Below are 21,626 nucleotides of genomic sequence, written 5' to 3' on the forward strand. Positions count from 1 at the left end.
TAACAAAGCTTGTAGCTGGAAAAAAAAAGAGACAAATCATTAGGTGTACTTAATATCTGCCATCCCTGATTCTGTTTTAACAAAGCTTGTAGCTGGGGGGAAAAAAAGAGACAAGTCATTATGTGAAATTCATGCTTACAACTGCAGTTTGATAAACAAGCTAACAACGTTCAGGTGACCGCTGCACCAGTCAACTGCAACAAGAGAAAGCAACAACCATGCATGCTTAGATTTCTACCTATGTATCTACTAAAGTTTATACCTGCCAAAAATACGCACTGTAAATCACCAATAATTTTCATAGAACTTTTTTAATAACTAATTGTTGTGCACTATAAACTGTAGTTCAGACACTTGATTAGATAGTAAAAATCATGTGAAATTTTACGTCATTACTGTTTCATTTTTTTCTTTCTTTTTTTGTGATTAGATGGTGAATGCCATGAAGTTATAGCCGGTTTTATATTGTATTTGCATTCTGCGCTGAGTTCATGTATGAGCACTGTGTCCACTCACTTTTCCTTTCTTCCCCCACTTGAGGCAGTAGCCATACATATCATCAAGTACATCTCCGGACACCACCTTACCCTGGAAGAACAGAACAACACAATTATCATCCAGCACATCTCCGAACACCACCTTACTCTGGTAGAACAGAACAACACAATTATCATCCAGCACATCTCCGGACACCGCCTTACTCTGGTAGAACAGAACAATACAATTGTCATCCAGCACATCTCCGGACACCATCTTATGCTGGTAGTACAGAACAACACAATTATCATCCAGCACATTTTCGGACACCACCTTAGTCTGGTAGAACAGAACAACACAATTACACTTCATCCAAACAGTACCACAATAAAAATAGCTACCACCTTACCCTGAGCAGAAGAACATCATAACTATATATGAGACACCTAAGGCTTTATTGATCTTGTAGAGGTGATCTGAGTAAAAGATAAGATGATATCGAGGTGGCAAAATGTGAGCTTCAGCACTTACAAGTCATATTTTATGACCTTTATTTACATCTACAACTGTACTTCTTCAGGCAATTTTTCACGGCAAATACAGTATACATGATCAAAAAATTTGTCAGTGACACATACGTGTGAGGACAAGGATCAAGAGTGATGTGTGACAATGTGTACAGACAAGACAAAGGGTCGTAGTCACTGGTATACTGGAGCTACATGTGAGGACAAGGATCAAGAGTGATTTGTGACAGTGTGTACAGACAAGACAAAGGGTCGCAGTCGCTGGTACACTGTAGGAACAGGTGAGGACAAGGATCAAGAGTGATTTGTGACAGTGTGTACAGACAAGACAAAGGGTCATAGTCACTGGTATGCTGGAGCTACATGTGAGGACATGGATCAAGAGTGATTTGTGACAGTGTGTACAGACAAGACAAAGGGTCATAGTCACTGGTACACTGTAGCTACATGTGAGGACAAGGATCAAGAGTGATGTGTGACAATGTGTACAGACAAGACAAAGGGTCATAGTCACTGGTACACTGTAGCTACATGTGAGGACATGGATCAAGAGTGATTTGTGACAGTGTGTACAGACAAGACAAAGGGTCGCAGTCGCTGGTACACTGTAGGTACAGGTGAGGACAAGGATCAAGAGTGATGTGTGACAGTGTGTACAGACAAGACAAAGGGTCATAGTCACTGGTACACTGTAGCTACATGTGAGGACATGGATCAAGAGTGATTTGTGACAGTGTGTACAGACAAGACAAAGGGTCGCAGTCGCTGGTACACTGTAGGTACAGGTGAGGACAAGGATCAAGAGTGATGTGTGACAGTGTGTACAGACAAGACAAAGGGTCGCAGTCGCTGGTACACTGTAGGTACAGGTGAGGACAAGGATCAAGAGTGATGTGTGACAATGTGTACAGACAAGACAAAGGGTCATAGTCACTGGTACACTGTAGCTACATGTGAGGACAAGGATCAAGAGTGATGTGTGACAGTGTGTACAGACAAGACAAAGGGTAATAGTCACTGGTATACTGTAGCTACATGTGAGGACAAGGATCAAGAGTGATTTGTGACAGTGTGTACAGACAAGACAAAGGGTCATAGTCACTGGTACACTGTAGCTACATGAGGACATGGATCAAGAGTGATGTGTGACAATGTGTACAGACAAGACAAAGGGTCATAGTCACTGGTACACTGTAGCTACATGTGAGGACAAGGATCAAGAGTGATGTGTGACAATGTGTACAGACAAGACAAAGGGTCATAGTCACTGGTATGCTGGAGCTACATGTGAGGACAAGGATCAAGAGTGATTGGTGACAGTGTGTACAGACAAGACAAAGGGTAATAGTCACTGGTACACTGTAGCTACATGTGAGGACAAGGATCAAGAGTGATTTGTGACAGTGTGTACAGACAAGACAAAGGGTCATAGTCACTGGTATACTGTAGCTACATGTGAGGACAAGGATCAAGAGTGATTTGTGACAGTGTGTACAGACAAGACAAAGGGTCGTAGTCACTGGTATACTGGAGCTACATGTGAGGACAAGGATCAAGAGTGATTTGTGACAGTGTGTACAAGTAAGACAAAGGGTCATAGTCACTGGTACACTGTAGCTACATGTGAGGACAAGGATCAAGAGTGATTTGTGACAGTGTGTACAGACAAGACAAAGGGTCGTAGTCGCTGGTACACTGTAGCTACATGTGAAGACAAGGATCAAGAGTGATTTGTGACAGTGTGTACAGACAAGACAAAGGGTCGTAGTCGCTGGTATACTGTAGCTACATGTGAGGACAAGGATCAAGAGTGATTTGTGACAGTGTGTACAGACAAGACAAAGGGTCGTAGTCACTGGTATACTGGAGCTACATGTGAGGACAAGGATCAAGAGTGATTTGTGACAGTGTGTACAGACAAGACAAAGTGTCATAGTCACTGGTATACTGGAGCTACATGTGAGGACAAGGATCAAAAGTGATTTGTGACAGTGTGTACAGACAAGACAAAGGGTAATAGCCACTGGTATACTGGAGCTACATGTGAGGACAAGGATCAAGAGTGATTTATGACAGTGTGTACAAACAAGACAAAGTGTCATAGTCACTGGTATACTGGAGCTACATGTGAGGACAAGGATCAAGAGTGATTTGTGACAGTGTGTACAGACAAGACAAAGGGTAATAGCCACTGGTATACTGGAGCTACATGTGAGGACAAGGATCAAGAGTGATTTATGACAGTGTGTACAGACAAGACAAAGGGTAATAGTCACTGGTATGCTGGAGCTACATGTGAGGACAAGGATCAAGAGTGATTTGTGACAGTGTGTACAGACAAGACAAAGGGTCGTAGTCGCTGGTATACTGTAGCTACATGTGAGGACAAGGATCAAGAGTGATTTGTGACAGTGTGTACAGACAAGACAAAGGGTCGTAGTCGCTGGTATACTGTAGCTACATGTGAGGACAAGGATCAAGAGTGATTTGTGACAGTGTGTACAGACAAGACAAAGGGTCATAGTCACTGGTATACTGGAGCTACATTTGAGGACAAGGATCAAGAGTGATTTGTGACATTGTGTACAGACAAGACAAAGGGTCATAGTCACTGGTATGCTGGAGCTACATGTGAGGACAAGGATCAAGAGTGATTTGTGACAGTGTGTACAGACAAGACAAAGGGTCATAGTCACTGGTATGCTGGAGCTACATGTGAGGACATGGATCAAGAGTGATTTGTGACAGTGTGTACAGACAAGACAAAGGGTCATAGTCACTGGTATACTGGAGCTACATGTGAGGACAAGGATCAAGAGTGGTGTGACAGTGTGTACAGACAAGACAAAGGGTCGTAGTCACTGATACACTGGAGCTGCATAGGAGAGCAAGGATCAAGAGTGATGTGTGACAGTGTGTACAGACAAGACAAAGGGTCATAGTCACTGGTATACTGTAGGTACAGGTGAGGACAAGGATCAAGAGTGATTTGTGACAATGTGTACAGACAAGACAAAGGGTCATAGTCACTGGTACACTGTAGCTCCATGTGAGGACAAGGATCAAGAGTGATGTGTGACAATGTGTATAGACAAGACAAAGGGTCGTAGTCACTGGTATACTGTAGCTACATATAAGGACAAGGATCAAGAGTGATTTGTGACAGTGTGTACAGACAAGACAATGGGTCGCAGTCGCTGGTATACTGGAGCTACATGTGAGGACAAGGATCAAGAGTGATGTGTGACAGTGTGCACAGACAAGACAAAGGGTCATAGTCACTGGTATGCTGGAGCTACATGGGAGTACATGGATCAAGAGTGATTTGTGACAGTGTGTACAGACAAGACAAAGGGTCATAGTCACTGGTACACTGTAGCTCCATGTGAGGACAAGGATCAAGAGTGATGTGTGACAATGTGTATAGACAAGACAAAGGGTCGTAGTCACTGGTATACTGTAGCTACATATAAGGACAAGGATCAAGAGTGATTTGTGACAGTGTGTACAGACAAGACAATGGGTCGCAGTCGCTGGTATACTGGAGCTACATGTGAGGACAAGGATCATGAGTGATGTGTGACAGTGTGCACAGACAAGACAAAGGGTCATAGTCACTGGTATGCTGGAGCTACATGGGAGTACATGGATCAAGAGTGATTTGTGACAGTGTGTACAGACAAGACAAAGGGTCATAGTCACTGGTATACTGGAGCTACATGTGAGGACAAGGATCAAGAGTGATTGGTGACAGTGTGTACAGACAAGACAAAGGGTCATAGTCACTGGTATACTGGAGCTACATGGGAGTACATGGATCAAGAGTGATTTGTGACAATGTGTACAGACAAGACAAAGGGTAATAGTCACTGGTATACTGTAGCTACATATAAGGACAAGGATCAAGAGTGATTTGTGACAGTGTGTACAGACAAGACAATGGGTCGCAGTCGCTGGTATACTGGAGCTACATGTGAGGACAAGGATCATGAGTGATGTGTGACAGTGTGCACAGACAAGACAAAGGGTCATAGTCACTGGTATGCTGGAGCTACATGGGAGTACATGGATCAAGAGTGATTTGTGACAGTGTGTACAGACAAGACAAAGGGTCATAGTCACTGGTATACTGGAGCTACATGTGAGGACAAGGATCAAGAGTGATTGGTGACAGTGTGTACAGACAAGACAAAGGGTCATAGTCACTGGTATACTGGAGCTACATGGGAGTACATGGATCAAGAGTGATTTGTGACAATGTGTACAGACAAGACAAAGGGTAATAGTCACTGGAATACTGCAGGTACATGGGAGGACATGGATCAAGAGTGATGTGTGACAGTGTGTACAGACAAGACAAAGGGTCGCAGTCGCTGGTATACTGTAGGTACAGGTGAGGACAAGGATCAAGAGTGATGTGTGACAGTGTGTACAGACAAGATAAAGGGTCACAGTCGCTGGTACACTGTAGCTACATGTGAGGACAAGGATCAAGAGTGATGTGTGAAAGTGTGTACAGACAAGACAAAGGGTCACAGTCACTGGTATACTGGAGCTACATGTGAGGACAAGGATCAAAAGTGATGTGTGACAGTGTGTACAGACAAGACAAAGGGTAATAGTCACTGGTACACTCACTGTAGCTACATGTGAGGACATGGATCAAGAGTGATTTGTGACAGTGTGTACAGACAAGACAAAGGGTCACAGTCACTGGTATACTGGAGCTACATGTGAGGACAAGGATCAAAAGTGATGTGTGACAGTGTGTACAGACAAGACAAAGGGTAATAGTCACTGGTATACTGCAGGTACATGGGAGGACATGGATCAAGAGTGATGTGTGACAGTGTGTACAGACAAGACAAAGGGTAATAGTCACTGGTACACTCACTGTAGCTACATGTGAGGACAAGGATCAAGAGTGATGTGTGACAGTGTGTACAGACAAGACAAAGGGTAATAGTCACTGGTATACTGTAGCTACATGTGAGGACATGGATCAAGAGTGATGTGTGACAGTGTGTACAGACAAGACAAAGGGTAATAGTCACTGGTACACTCACTGTAGCTACATGTGAGGACAAGGATCAAGAGTGATGTGTGACAGTGTGTACAGACAAGACAAAGGGTAATAGTCATTGGTATACTGTAGCTACATGTGAGGACAAGGATCAAAAGTGATGTGTGACGATGTGTACAGACAAGACAAAGGGTCGTAGTCACTGGTATACTGTAGGTACATGTGAGGACATGGATCAAGAGTGATGTGTGACAGTGTGTACAGACAAGACAAAGGGTAATAGTCACTGGTACACTCACTGTAGCTACATGTGAGGACAAGGATCAAGAGTGATGTGTGACAGTGTGTACAGAAAAGAGAAAGGGTAATAGTCACTGGTATACTGTAGCTACATGTGAGGACAAGGATCAAAAGTGATGTGTGACGATGTGTACAGACAAGACAAAGGGTCATAGTCATTGGTATACAGGAGCTACATGTGAGGACATGGATCAAGAGTGATGTGTGACAGTGTGTACAGACAAGACAAAGGGTAATAGTCACTGGTATACTGTAGGTACATGTGAGGACAAGGATCAAGAGTGATTTGTGACAGTGTGTACAGACAAGACAAAGGGTCACAGTCACTGGTATACTGGAGCTACATGTGAGGACAAGGATCAAGAGTGATTTGTGACAGTGTGTACAGACAAAACAAAGGGTAATAGTCACTGGTATACTGGAGCTACATGGGAGGACATGGATCAAGAGTGATTTGTGACAGTGTGTACAGACAAAACAAAGGGTAATAGTCACTGGTATACTGTAGCTACATGTGAGGACAAGGATCAAGAGTGATTTGTGACAGTGTGTACAGACAAAACAAAGGGTAATAGTCACTGGTATACTGGAGCTACATGGGAGGACATGGATCAAGAGTGATTTGTGACAGTGTATACAGACAAAACAAAGGGTAATAGTCACTGGTATACTGTAGCTACATGTGAGGACATGGATCAAGAGTAATGTGTGACAGTGTGTACAGACAAGACAAAGGGTAATAGTCACTGGTACACTCACTGTAGCTACATGTGAGGACAAGGATCAAAAGTGATGTGTGACGATGTGTACAGACAAGACAAAGGGTAACAGTCACTGGTACACTGTAGCTCCATGTGAGGACAAGGATGGAGAGTGATGTACAGATACATGTAACACATGTACAATGTGAGGACAAGGACGGAGAGTGATGTGCACATACATGTAACACATGTGCAATGTGAGGACAAGGACGGAGAGTGATGTACAGATACATGTAACACATGTGCAATGTGAGGACAAGGACGGAGAGTGATGTACAGATACATGTAACACATGTGCAATGTGAGGACAAGGACGGAGAGTGATGTACAGATACATGTTACACATGTACAATGTGAGGAGAAAGCACATCTTACATCCTCTTCTGCCACACTGCCCTCCTCCACGGCCAGGACCACAGCCCGACCCTTCACGTACCTGCAACAGGCAAAAACACTGTACAAGTACCAACTAGCAGAGGTGGGGAACGGAGGTTGGAGGGGTGAGGGGCGTGGGTTACAGTGTGGTACAAGAACAACACAGTAGAGACAAGGAGTAAACCTGTCCAACACCCTTTTCCCCATACATCACTGTAACCAAAGCTCCCCAAACAACACTGTAACCAAAGCTGACCTTCCCTCAACAAAAACGATTACACTATGTACATGTAGGAGAGAACAGAGCACACTGATTGTTGTGAGCACACTGATTGTTGTGAGCACACTGATTGTTGTGAGCACACTGACTGTTGCCAGCACACTTCACACTGCCATCTGTATATGTCATACTATTATAAAATTGTGCAGTAGATGACTGAAATATAAGACATTGACGACAGAGCAGAGTAATGTACAATCCCTGTGTGAGTCACACATTTCACAGTGTGTTACAATAATCCAGTTACAGGTACAGTATACATACACAGATCACACTTAAATACCTTATACATTTAGTATCCTATAGACAAAGAAAGACAAAGAAAGCCAGTTAAAATAAAATTATGTTATAAAGAATTTATTTCATTTTACTTGAAATGAAATACACCAGTTTGAAGGTCAAAACATCAGGCAGAATGGCAGACACAATGGAAATGAATAATAATTTTATGATCACATGAGGCCTACGTAGAAAACTCACTGAAAATGAATTCCTAGATCCTTTGTTGGAACAAACTCATATTGCCTGTACCTCTGAAAGCAAAGAAGTAAAAAATAAAACAAATAGAAAAAAACTAGACATTTCACAAGAACCTTGCTATGCTAGAGTACATTGCTCGCATACATGTATGTCAGTCATGAGAGGAAAACTAAAAGCCAGAGTTCTTTCATGCAAGTTTGAGACATTACATGGTCTGTTTAAAAACAAACATATACAGGGTATTAAATAAGATAATTTCATCATTAACATAGAAAAATAGCACATATAATCCTTCAACCTTTTCCTATATGAAAGATAAACTTTCAGCACAATTAATACAGATTTTTAATTTGATTTTGGAGGCAAAAAAACTACACTGGTTGGATTGGATTATTTCCGGACTGCGTTAAGGAAACCTGTGCACACCAAAACATACAACAAAATCGGCCCTGACCAGAAATGGACGAAACTGTCTGATAGGTGTACTTTATTATCTATAGACTGTGAAACAGACTGTCCAATAGAAGCCATGTACCATGTTTCAATTTAATACGATGAGCTGGTAGGGAGCTGACATGATCTAAAGTCAACGATTACTTACAGGGATTTTCCAGGTTTCATCCAGGAAACTGGCATTCTGGTAAATAAACAATTATACAAATAAGTAAATAAAATCAGTTTGAAAAGTTTGTTTTAAATTTTTATCACTAAAATTTATTCTATACCCATACAATATACATGTAGACTATGTAACTCTGTCAGATCACAACACATAAGACAGATGAAAGAGCATTATACTGGACACAATGAATTGACATACCTTTAAATTAAGTAAAAAGTTGACCTCTGTGACTTCAAATAGTAATGACATCAAAATTTCTGAAAAAAAAAAGACACCAATGAAAATTACAACTTTTTAATTCAGTTAAGAAACAGGGCAAAGGAACCAGCATGAAGGGCTATGAACTGACACAAATAAAGGAATGCATGTAGAATTTTACAGCAATCAGCAAAACAAATGGTGCACATCTAGTAATACATATGGCAAATGACCTAACATTTCTCCCATGGCCAAGCTGTAAACTTTGCCTGATTCTGACAGCTGATTTTATTTGGATGGTAGGATGATTTCCTACTGGAAAAAAATTAAAGCTCCAAAAGTAATATTTAAGGGCATTTATTTGCCTCAAATCTTAAGTCATTAACCATAGTATGACAATATGAAACATTATCTTCAATGACTTCATCATGCAACTTACTATAATGTACGGCAGCAGTGCACATATAATGTGTGGCAGCAGTGCACATATAATGTGTGGCAGCAGTGCACATATAATGTGTGGCAGCAGTGCACATATAATGTACGGCAGCAGTGCACATATAATGTACGGCAGCAGTGCACATATAATGTGTGGCAGCAGTGCACATATAATGTACGGCAGCAGTGCACATATAATGTGTGGCAGCAGTGCACATATAATGTGTGGCAGCAGTGCACATATAATGTGTGGCAGCAGTGCACATATAATGTACGGCAGCAGTGCACATATAATGTGTGGCAGCAGTGCACATATAATGTACGGCAGCAGTGCACATATAATGTGTGGCAGCAGTGCACATATAATGTACGGCAGCAGTGCACATATAATGTGTGGCAGCAGTGCACATATAATGTACGGCAGCAGTGCACATATAATGTGTGGCAGCAGTGCACATATAATGTGTGGCAGCAGTGCACATATAATGTACGGCAGCAGTGCACATATAATGTGTGGCAGCAGTGCACATATAATGTACGGCAGCAGTGCACATATAATGTGTGGCAGCAGTGCACATATAATGTACGGCAGCAGTGCACATATAATGTACGGCAGCAGTGCACATATAATGTGTGGCAGCAGTGCACATATAATGTACGGCAGCAGTGCACATATAATGTACGGCAGCAGTGCACATATAATGTACGGCAGCAGTGCACATATAATGTACGGCAGCAGTGCACATATAATGTAAGGCAGCAGTGCACATATAATGTGTGGCAGCAGTGCACATATAATGTGTGGCAGCAGTGCACATATAATGTGTGGCAGCAGTGCACATATAATGTGTGGCAGCAGTGCACATATAATGTGTGGCAGCAGTGCACATATAATGTGTGGCAGCAGTGCACATATAATGTGTGGCAGCAGTGCACATATAATGTGTGGCAGCAGTGCACATATAATGTAATTCATGTGAATGAATACAGAACATGCCTTACCAACTACACATACAATGTACACCAAATGAATGCTAGACATACCTCTGAGAATTTCATCTCCGATAATAGAATTGCCAGGCTCATACCAGGACTACAACACACAGATGTACATGTAAAGTTAGAAACACACACACACACAACTTGTAGTACATGTATGTCTGGCTGCAGACAACGACAGAGGGACAGTTCTGCTGGAGACAAATCTATTTACAGAATGTGTGTACATGCAACAACAAACAAGGCTGGGGAAATACATTATCCGTGACAAATACTTTGACTCACAATGGCTGGTTTTATGGAAACACTAGGACGAATCCGTCTTCAATGTGATCGCACACACATGCACTGGTTCTCTTCATACGACAGACCTTATTCAGTCCACCGCCATAGTCAGACATTGTAAACAAGACAAGTATTACAGTCAATTATTGACCTGCTGTGATATGATGTTAAGATGGGCAGAGGTCCTTTACTCTTCTGCTGTTTGCACTGTCCAAAAATGCAGCATATATCCTTTTGGACACCAAGTCTCGGTTGGAATCTAGTCATGGCTAAGGTCTATAACACACACAGTCTGTAAGATGTTCATGTACTATGAAAACATCATCACCCATGCAATCTTACACATGTCATGTAACCACCAGAGTTGTTTTACCTCAGCCAGGTCTCCAGACTTCAGCAGGATATCTATGGGGACACTCAGCACTTTCTTCACCAGAGCCCCACGTAGGAAGAGTCGACCTTGTCCCTGTAAGGTCATAGTCTGTTGACAAAAACATACCAGATACAAGCTAAATGAGGGTACACAAAAGACAACACGTCTGTCCACGTATGAGGGTTCACAATACACAACAAATCACAGCACTGTCTGGTCTGTTTACATACCAGACACAGGCTACATGAGGATTCACAGCAGACAACACATCACACAAAATGTCTGTCCACATACCAAAAACAGGCTACACGAGGCTCACAACAGACAACACATTACGCAAAATGTCTGTTCACATGCCTGACACAGGTCAGATAAGGATCACAACAGACAGCACATTACAGCACTGGTCTGTCTAGATATCAACAGTACGAACACAAAATACTTTTACAAATATAAATGTACAGTACTTTACATACCCTGTATATACATGTGTTTACATATATTCATGTACAGTACAGCCAGATCCTAACCATCAATCCTACGCCCACTGTGGTTGGGTGGCCCATGTATCTTATGCCCACTATACGCAGACCCTGGTTGGACCCTGATCAAATACTGGTGTCACCCTCCACTTACCATCTGCGTAGAGCCGCCACAGGGTCTGCTCACTGTTCGCCAACAGTCCGTGCATGGTGGCGCTATGGTCAGCTTATCATTTTACGACATTCATTCACTAGATGGAGTTTGATGTCATGACACTGGACATACACTGTAGGCCTTGTATTATTTGCAAGAATTTCTCTGCACATTTTAAAGATTTATTACTGATTCTGAACATGACACATGCACAGAAAAGGATGATATATTCTGGTGTTTTGCCATAATTTATACATGGATAGGTAGAGGAATATTCTGGCTTGATTTTATAAAGGTTCAGGATTTAGAAAAGATTTAGGATACATATATACATATAAGCTGGCCTGGGACCTATGTCGCATGTCTTCATAGGTATATATACATATCAGCTGGCCTGGGACCTATGTCGCATGTCTTCATAAGTGTATATACATATAAGCTGGCCTGGGACCTATGTCGCATGTCTTCATAGGTATATATACATATCAGCTGGCCTGGGACCTATGTCGCATGTCTTCACAAGTGTATATACATATAAGTAGGCCTGGGACCTATGTCGCATGTCTTCACAAGTGTATATACATATAAGTAGGCCTGGGACCTATGTCGCATGTCTTCATAGGTATATATACATATCAGCTGGCCTGGGACCTATGTCGCATGTCTTCATAAGTGTATATACATATAAGCTGGCCTGGGACCTATGTCGCATGTCTTCATAGGTATATATACATATCAGCTGGCCTGGGACCTATGTCGCATGTCTTCACAAGTGTATATACATATAAGTAGGCCTGGGACCTATGTCGCATGTCTTCACAAGTGTATATACATATAAGTAGGCCTGGGACCTATGTCGCATGTCTTCACAAGTATATATACATATAAGTAGGCCTGGGACCTATGTCGCATGTCTTCATAAGTGTATATACATATAAGTAGGCCTGGGACCTATGTCGCATGTCCTCATAAGTGTATATACATATAAGTAGGCCTGGGACCTATGTCGCATGTCTTCATAAATGTATATACGTATAAGCTGGCCTGGGACCTATGTCGCATGTCTTCATAAGTGTATATACATATAAGTAGGCCTGGGACCTATGTCGCATGTCTTTATAAGTGTATATACATATAAGTAGGCCTGGGACCTATGTCGCATGTCTTCATAAATGTATATACGTATAAGCTGGCCTGGGACCTATGTCGCATGTCTTCATAAGTGTATATACATATAAGTAGGCCTGGGACCTATGTCGCATGTCTTCATAAGTGTATATACATATAAGCTGGCCTAGGACCTATGTCGCATGTCTTCATAAGTGTATATACATATAAGCTGGCCTGGGACCTATGTCGCACGTCTTCATAAGTGTATATATATATAAGTAGGCCTGGGACCTATGTCGCATGTCTTCATAAGTGTATATACATATAAGTAGGCCTGGGACCTATGTTGCATGTCTTCATAAGTGTATATACATATAAGTAGGCCTGGGACCTATGTCGCATGTCTTCATAGGTATATATACATATAAGCTGGCCTGGGACCTATGTCGCATGTCTTCATAAGTATATATACATATAAGCTGGCCTAGGACCTATGTCGCATGTCTTCATAAGTGTATATACATATAAGTAGGCCTGGGACCTATGTCGCATGTCTTCATAGGTATATATACATATAAGTAGGCCTGGGACCTATGTCGCATGTCTTCATAGGTATATATACATATAAGTAGGCCTGAGACCTATGTTGCATGTCTTCAGAAGTGTATATATATATAAGTAGGCCTGGGACCTATGTCGCATGTCTTCATAGGTATATATACATATAAGTAGGCCTGGGACCTATGTCGCATGTCTTCATAAGTGTATATACATATAAGTAGGCCTGGGACCTATGTCGCATGTCTTCATAAATGTATATACGTATAAGCTGGCCTGGGACCTATGTCTCATGTCTTCATAAGTGTATATACATATAAGTAGGCCTGGGACCTATGTCGCATGTCTTTATAAGTGTATATACATATAAGTAGGCCTGGGACCTATGTCGCATGTCTTCATAAATGTATATACGTATAAGCTGGCCTGGGACCTATGTCGCATGTCTTCATAAGTGTATATACATATAAGTAGGCCTGGGACCTATGTCGCATGTCTTCATAAGTGTATATACATATAAGCTGGCCTAGGACCTATGTCGCATGTCTTCATAAGTGTATATACATATAAGCTGGCCTGGGACCTATGTCGCATGTCTTCATAAGTGTATATATATATAAGTAGGCCTGGGACCTATGTCGCATGTCTTCATAAGTGTATATATATATAAGTAGGCCTGGGACCTATGTCGCATGTCTTGATAAGTATATATACATATAAGTAGGCCTGGGACCTATGTCGCATGTCTTCATAAGTGTATATACATATAAGTAGGCCTGGGACCTATGTCGCATGTCTTCATAAATGTATATACGTATAAGCTGGCCTGGGACCTATGTCGCATGTCTTCATAAGTGTATATACATATAAGTAGGCCTGGGACCTATGTCGCATGTCTTCATAAGTGTATATACATATAAGTAGGCCTGGGACCTATGTCGCATGTCTTCATAAATGTATATACGTATAAGCTGGCCTGGGACCTATGTCGCATGTCTTCATAAGTGTATATACATATAAGTAGGCCTGGGACCTATGTCGCATGTCTTCATAAGTGTATATACATATAAGCTGGCCTGGGACCTATGTCGCATGTCTTCATAAGTGTATATACATATAAGCTGGCCTGGGACCTATGTCGCATGTCTTCATAAGTGTATATAGATATAAGTAGGCCTGGGACCTATGTCGCATGTCTTCATAAGTGTATATACATATAAGTAGGCCTGGGACCTATGTTGCATGTCTTCATAAGTGTATATACATATAAGTAGGCCTGGGACCTATGTCGCATGTCTTCATAGGTATATATGCATATAAGTAGGCCTGGGACCTATGTCGCATGTCTTCATAAGTATATATACATATAAGCTGGCCTAGGACCTATGTCGCATGTCTTCATAAGTGTATATACATATAAGTAGGCCTGGGACCTATGTCGCATGTCTTCATAGGTATATATACATATAAGTAGGCCTGGGACCTATGTCGCATGTCTTCATAGGTATATATACATATAAGTAGGCCTGAGACCTATGTTGCATGTCTTCAGAAGTGTATATATATATAAGTAGGCCTGGGACCTATGTCGCATGTCTTCATAGGTATATATACATATAAGTAGGCCTGGGACCTATGTCGCATGTCTTCATAAGTGTATATACATATAAGTAGGCCTGGGACCTATGTCGCATGTCTTCATAAATGTATATACGTATAAGCTGGCCTGGGACCTATGTCTCATGTCTTCATAAGTGTATATACATATAAGTAGGCCTGGGACCTATGTCGCATGTCTTTATAAGTGTATATACATATAAGTAGGCCTGGGACCTATGTCGCATGTCTTCATAAATGTATATACGTATAAGCTGGCCTGGGACCTATGTCGCATGTCTTCATAAGTCTATATACATATAAGTAGGCCTGGGACCTATGTCGCATGTCTTCATAAGTGTATATACATATAAGCTGGCCTAGGACCTATGTCGCATGTCTTCATAAGTGTATATACATATAAGCTGGCCTGGGACCTATGTCGCATGTCTTCATAAGTGTATATATATATAAGTAGGCCTGGAACCTATGTCGCATGTCTTCATAAGTGTATATATATATAAGTAGGCCTGGGACCTATGTCGCATGTCTTCATAAATGTATATACGTATAAGCTGGCCTGGGACCTATGTCGCATGTCTTCATAAGTGTATATACATATAAGTAGGCCTGGGACCTATGTCGCATGTCTTCATAAGTGTATATACATATAAGCTGGCCTGGGACCTATGTCGCATGTCTTCATAAGTGTATATACATATAAGCTGGCCTGGGACCTATGTCGCATGTCTTCATAAGTGTATATACGTATAAGCTGGCCTGGGACCTATGTCGCATGTCTTCATAAGTGTATATACGTATAAGCTGGCCTGGGACCTATGTCGCATGTCTTCATAAGTGTATATACATATAAGCTGGCCTGGGACCTATGTCGCATGTCTTCACAAGTATATATACATATAAGTAGGCCTGGGACCTATGTCGCATGTCTTCATAAGTGTATATACATATAAGTAGGCCTGGGACCTATGTCACATGTCTTCACAAGTATATATACATATAAGTAGGCCTGGGACCTATGTCGCATGTCTTCATAGGTATATATACATATAAGCTGGCCTGGGACCTATGTCTCATGTCCTCATAGGTATATATACATATAAGTAGGCCTGGGACCTATGTTGCATGTCTTCATAAGTGTATATACATATAAGCTGGCCTTGGACCTATGTCACATGTCTTCATAGGTATATATACATATAAGCTGGCCTGGGACCTATGTCGCATGTCTTCATAAGTGTATATACATATAAGCTGGCCTGGGACCTATGTCTCATGTCCTCATAGGTGTATATACATATAAGTAGGCCTGGGACCTATGTTGCATGTCTTCATAAGTGTATATACATATAAGTAGGCCTGGGACCTATGTTGCATGTCTTCATAAGTGTATATACATATAAGTAGGCCTGGGACCTATGTCGCATGTCTTCATAGGTATATATACATATAAGTAGGCCTGGGACCTATGTCGCATGTCTTCATAAGTGTATATACATATAAGCTGGCCTGGGACCTATGTCTCATGTCCTCATAAGTGTATATACATATAAGTAGGCCTGGGACCTATGTCGCATGTCTTCATAAGTGTATATACATATAAGCTGGCCTGGGACCTATGTTGCATGTCTTCATAAGTGTATATACATATAAGCTGGCCTGGGACCTATGTCGCATGTCTTCATAGGTATATATACATATAAGTAGGCCTGGGACCTATGTCGCATGTCTTCATAAGTATATATACATATAAGCTGGCCTGGGACCTATGTCGCATGTCTTCATAAGTGTATATACATATAAGTAGGCCTGGGACCTATGTCGCATGTCTTCATAGGTATATATACATATAAGTAGGCCTGGGACCTATGTCGCATGTCTTCATAGGCATATATACATATAAGTAGGCCTGAGACCTATGTTGCATGTCTTCCGAAGTGTATATATATATAAGTAGGCCTGGGACCTATGTCGCATGTCTTCATAAGTCTATATACATATAAGTAGGCCTGGGACCTATGTCGCATGTCTTCATAAGTGTATATACATATAAGCTGGCCTAGGACCTATGTCGCATGTCTTCATAAGTGTATATACATATAAGCTGGCCTGGGACCTATGTCGCATGTCTTCATAAGTGTATATATATATAAGTAGGCCTGGGACCTATGTCGCATGTCTTCATAAGTGTATATATATATAAGTAGGCCTGGGACCTATGTCGCATGTCTTTATAAGTATATATACATATAAGTAGGCCTGGGACCTATGTCGCATGTCTTCATAAGTGTATATACATATAAGTAGGCCTGGGACCTATGTCGCATGTCTTCATAAATGTATATACGTATAAGCTGGCCTGGGACCTATGTCGCATGTCTTCATAAGTGTATATACGTATAAGCTGGCCTGGGACCTATGTCACATGTCTTCATAAGTGTATATACATATAAGTAGGCCTGGGACCTATGTCGCATGTCTTCATAAGTGTATATATATATAAGTAGGCCTGGGACCTATGTCGCATGTCTTCATAAGTATATATACATATAAGTAGGCCTGGGACCTATGTTGCATGTCTTCATAAGTCTATATACATATAAGTAGGCCTGGGACCTATGTCGCATGTCTTCATAAGTGTATATACATATAAGTAGGCCTGGGACCTATGTCGCATGTCTTCATAAATGTATATACGTATAAGCTGGCCTGGGACCTATGTCGCATGTCTTCATAAGTGTATATACATATAAGTAGGCCTGGGACCTATGTCGCATGTCTTCATAAGTGTATATACATATAAGCTGGCCTAGGACCTATGTCGCATGTCTTCATAAGTGTATATACATATAAGCTGGCCTGGGACCTATGTCGCATGTCTTCATAAGTGTATATATATATAAGTAGGCCTGGGACCTATGTCGCATGTCTTCATAAGTGTATATACATATAAGTAGGCCTGGGACCTATGTTGCATGTCTTCATAAGTGTATATACATATAAGTAGGCCTGGGACCTATGTCGCATGTCTTCATAGGTATATATACATATAAGTAGGCCTGGGACCTATGTCGCATGTCTTCATAAGTATATATACATATAAGCTGGCCTAGGACCTATGTCGCATGTCTTCATAAGTGTATATACATATAAGTAGGCCTGGGACCTATGTCGCATGTCTTCATAGGTATATATACATATAAGTAGGCCTGGGACCTATGTCGCATGTCTTCATAGGTATATATACATATAAGTAGGCCTGAGACCTATGTTGCATGTCTTCTGAAGTGTATATATATTTAAGTAGGCCTGGGACCTATGTCGCATGTCTTCATAGGTATATATACATATAAGTAGGCCTGGGACCTATGTCGCATGTCTTCATAAGTGTATATACATATAAGTAGGCCTGGGACCTATGTCGCATGTCTTCATAAATGTATATACGTATAAGCTGGCCTGGGACCTATGTCTCATGTCTTCATAAGTGTATATACATATAAGTAGGCCTGGGACCTATGTCGCATGTCTTTATAAGTGTATATACATATAAGTAGGCCTGGGACCTATGTCGCATGTCTTCATAAATGTATATACGTATAAGCTGGCCTGGGACCTATGTTGCATGTCTTCATAAGTGTATATACATATAAGCTGGCCTAGGACCTATGTCGCATGTCTTCATAAGTGTTTATACATATAAGCTGGCCTGGGACCTATGTCGCATGTCTTCATAGGTGGATATATATATAAGTAGGCCTGGGACCTATGTCGCATGTCTTCATAAGTGTATATATATATAAGTAGGCCTGGGACCTATGTCGCATGTCTTGATAAGTATATATACATATAAGTAGGCCTGGGACCTATGTCGCATGTCTTCATAAGTGTATATACATATAAGTAGGCCTGGGACCTATGTCGCATGTCTTCATAAATGTATATACGTATAAGCTGGCCTGGGACCTATGTCACATGTCTTCATAAGTGTATATACGTATAAGCTGGCCTGGGACCTATGTCGCATGTCTTCATAAGTGTATATACATATAAGTAGGCCTGGGACCTATGTCGCATGTCTTCATAAGTGTATATATATATAAGTAGGCCTGGGACCTATGTCGCATGTCTTCATAAGTATATATACATATAAGTAGGCCTGGGACCTATGTCGCATGTCTTCATAAGTCTATATACATATAAGTAGGCCTGGGACCTATGTCGCATGTCCTTATAAATGTATATACGTATAAGCTGGCCTGGGACCTATGTCGCATGTCTTCATAAGTGTATATACGTATAAGCTGGCCTGGGACCTATGTCGCATGTCTTCATAAGTGTATATACATATAAGTAGGCCTGGGACCTATGTCGCATGTCTTCATAAGTATATATACATATAAGCTGGCCTGGGACCTATGTTGCATGTCTTCACAAGTATATAAATGCTACATAAGACTGTGCTTGTTTTATAATAAACATGTGTTTGTGCTTATAAAAATTAATAAATGACAGGACTGACAATTGTGAAATTGGGGATACAGTTTAGGGACCCGCAACTTGTCAGCAAGGTTCGAATGTGTCAGGGGTTCGAATGTTATAAATGGTAGGCCTTGTGTCATGTACCGATATGACTCTAACATATATATTTTCAATAGAGGTTTTTTTAAGCGTATATAAGCACACAGGCTGACACTCATCACACAATGAAGTCAAATATTCCAGCATAATTTTGTATCCAACATGAGACAGTGATAAATTTACTGATAAGCCAAAAAACTTGAGTCCGCTTCCAAATTCTGAAACACCACCACAGTTGTATAGAGCCCTGATGTACAGCGCAGACTTCAGAGAAAGCAATGTGTTCTGAAACACCACCACAGTTGTATAGAGCCGTGATGTACAGCGCAGACTTCAGAGAAAGCAATGTGTTCTGAAACACCACCACAGTTGTATAGAGCCGTGATGTACAGCACAGACATCAGAGAAAGCAATGTGTTGCATATATATATATATTTGTCAGAATGGAGTTCTGCAATAAATGCCTCTAAGTAAGTTTGTTATTTAATAATTAGTGAAGCAATTTATATTAAAACAAAACATCGTATACTCGACTCTTGAATCCCCTGTCCTCCAGACAATGGTCTATACCAGTGTTGGACCCAAACAGTAGGGATCCCAACCAGTAAGCTATTAAAACTCGAATTTTGTGTGAAATTTGTGTGCATGTAAATATGCTGTGAGCCATCACGGTGTTCGTCACAGACATGAGGGTTTACAGGAAAATGGTCTGTATTTATGGCTAAAACATTTGATGATCATGGGTCAAAGCTCTGACGAGGGTTGGAGAAACGTTCCACATACGATGGCCAGAGGATCGTGTCAGGGAACGCATATGAAAGTGCGTACGCTGACCATGGGCTGATCGTCAGCATTACCTCCTTCCACAATGTAGGACTGATGGTTAGGATCAGGCTGTACTGCATAATAGTTAGTTCCGTTCATCACTATAACGTCAAATCACAGAGAAACAATTATGCCACTAACCTTCTTACAATCTTTTGTTGCAGAAATGACCAGTGAAAATGTTGGGTTAATTCTACAATGAAAAACAAAGAAAAGCAAACCATTAATAAGGCATTCAGAGAATCCCACCAGCTTGCCTGCTATAGCAGTTAACTAGACAATGAAATCAGAATAAAGATAAAAGTCGTACAGTGTTGTGGTGGTAAAGGTATCATGCAAGAGTTCATGCACAAATTGAGGTAGTGGTCTTTGATTTGCCAATTGTGAACTGCATGCGGCAATTCGTGAACAATTTAAACGCTTTGAATGTCTGAGTAAATGTAGAGCTATGGTAGTAAAAAAAACTTCATTGTGGGGTGTTAGAGTACCAATCCGCTGGAGTGGTCTTTAATATGCAAATCGCTTCCCATAATTGGCTATCCATGTACTACTGGTGGCCACTGCATCCCTCTGATTGGCTGAGCAAATACTCAGCTGACAACAGTCACTGTCTGTGTGGATAGCTTCTAGAAATCTGTGTTTACAGGAGAACAGAATAAAGTCAGTCTGAATGGAACTAAGGAGGAAAATGGTAAAATCACCAGAGGAGCCCCATACCCTTCTTGTCCTCCTACATGTAGGTAAGCATGTGCGTGAACACTGTAACCTTACATGAAAAATCTGGCAATGTCCATAAATCTCATAGGCAATAAAGTCACAGAAACCCTGTATACAAGAAATTGTTGTCCTGCATGGAGGCCTAATTTCTACAGCACATGTTTACAACAGAAAACAAAATGAAATTTATATAATTGGTATTTTTGAACTGAAAGGCTATCAATTAAAATAATTAAAAACCAGCCACAAAGCCTATATAACTAAAACAGTTCAACCTTCCATGAGTAGGCAGGTACTGAAGTAAATATAAATGTTTAAACTTCTAGAAATAAGTAACATCAACTCTGTACAGTTCTTATACAAGGAGAACATTTGGCATGTTGTTCTAAAAAGAGTATGTTTTAATAACAAAGAAGCTTGAGCAATCCTGAAATAAAGCCACAG

At 41.1% G+C, this 21,626-nt stretch overlaps 1 protein-coding gene across 1 annotated transcript in view; it reads right to left on the bottom strand.

Annotated features, from left to right (window-relative positions):
* LOC135476560 (uncharacterized) overlaps window positions 1-21,626 on the bottom strand; it is a 35,822-nt gene that overhangs the window by 12,105 nt on the left and 2,091 nt on the right. The window contains exons 4-11 of the mRNA XM_064756622.1: window positions 20,607-20,658; window positions 11,139-11,246; window positions 10,526-10,574; window positions 9,044-9,102; window positions 8,825-8,860; window positions 8,224-8,276; window positions 7,464-7,524; window positions 517-588 (exon numbers count right to left, since the gene is read on the bottom strand). Coding sequence (XP_064612692.1) covers window positions 517-588; window positions 7,464-7,524; window positions 8,224-8,276; window positions 8,825-8,860; window positions 9,044-9,102; window positions 10,526-10,574; window positions 11,139-11,246; window positions 20,607-20,658 — 490 coding nt within the window. The remainder of the gene's footprint in view (window positions 1-516; window positions 589-7,463; window positions 7,525-8,223; window positions 8,277-8,824; window positions 8,861-9,043; window positions 9,103-10,525; window positions 10,575-11,138; window positions 11,247-20,606; window positions 20,659-21,626) is intronic.

The sequence above is a fragment of the Liolophura sinensis genome, chromosome 1 (assembly GCF_032854445.1).
Source record: "Liolophura sinensis isolate JHLJ2023 chromosome 1, CUHK_Ljap_v2, whole genome shotgun sequence".
NCBI lineage: Eukaryota > Metazoa > Mollusca > Polyplacophora > Chitonida > Chitonidae > Liolophura > Liolophura sinensis.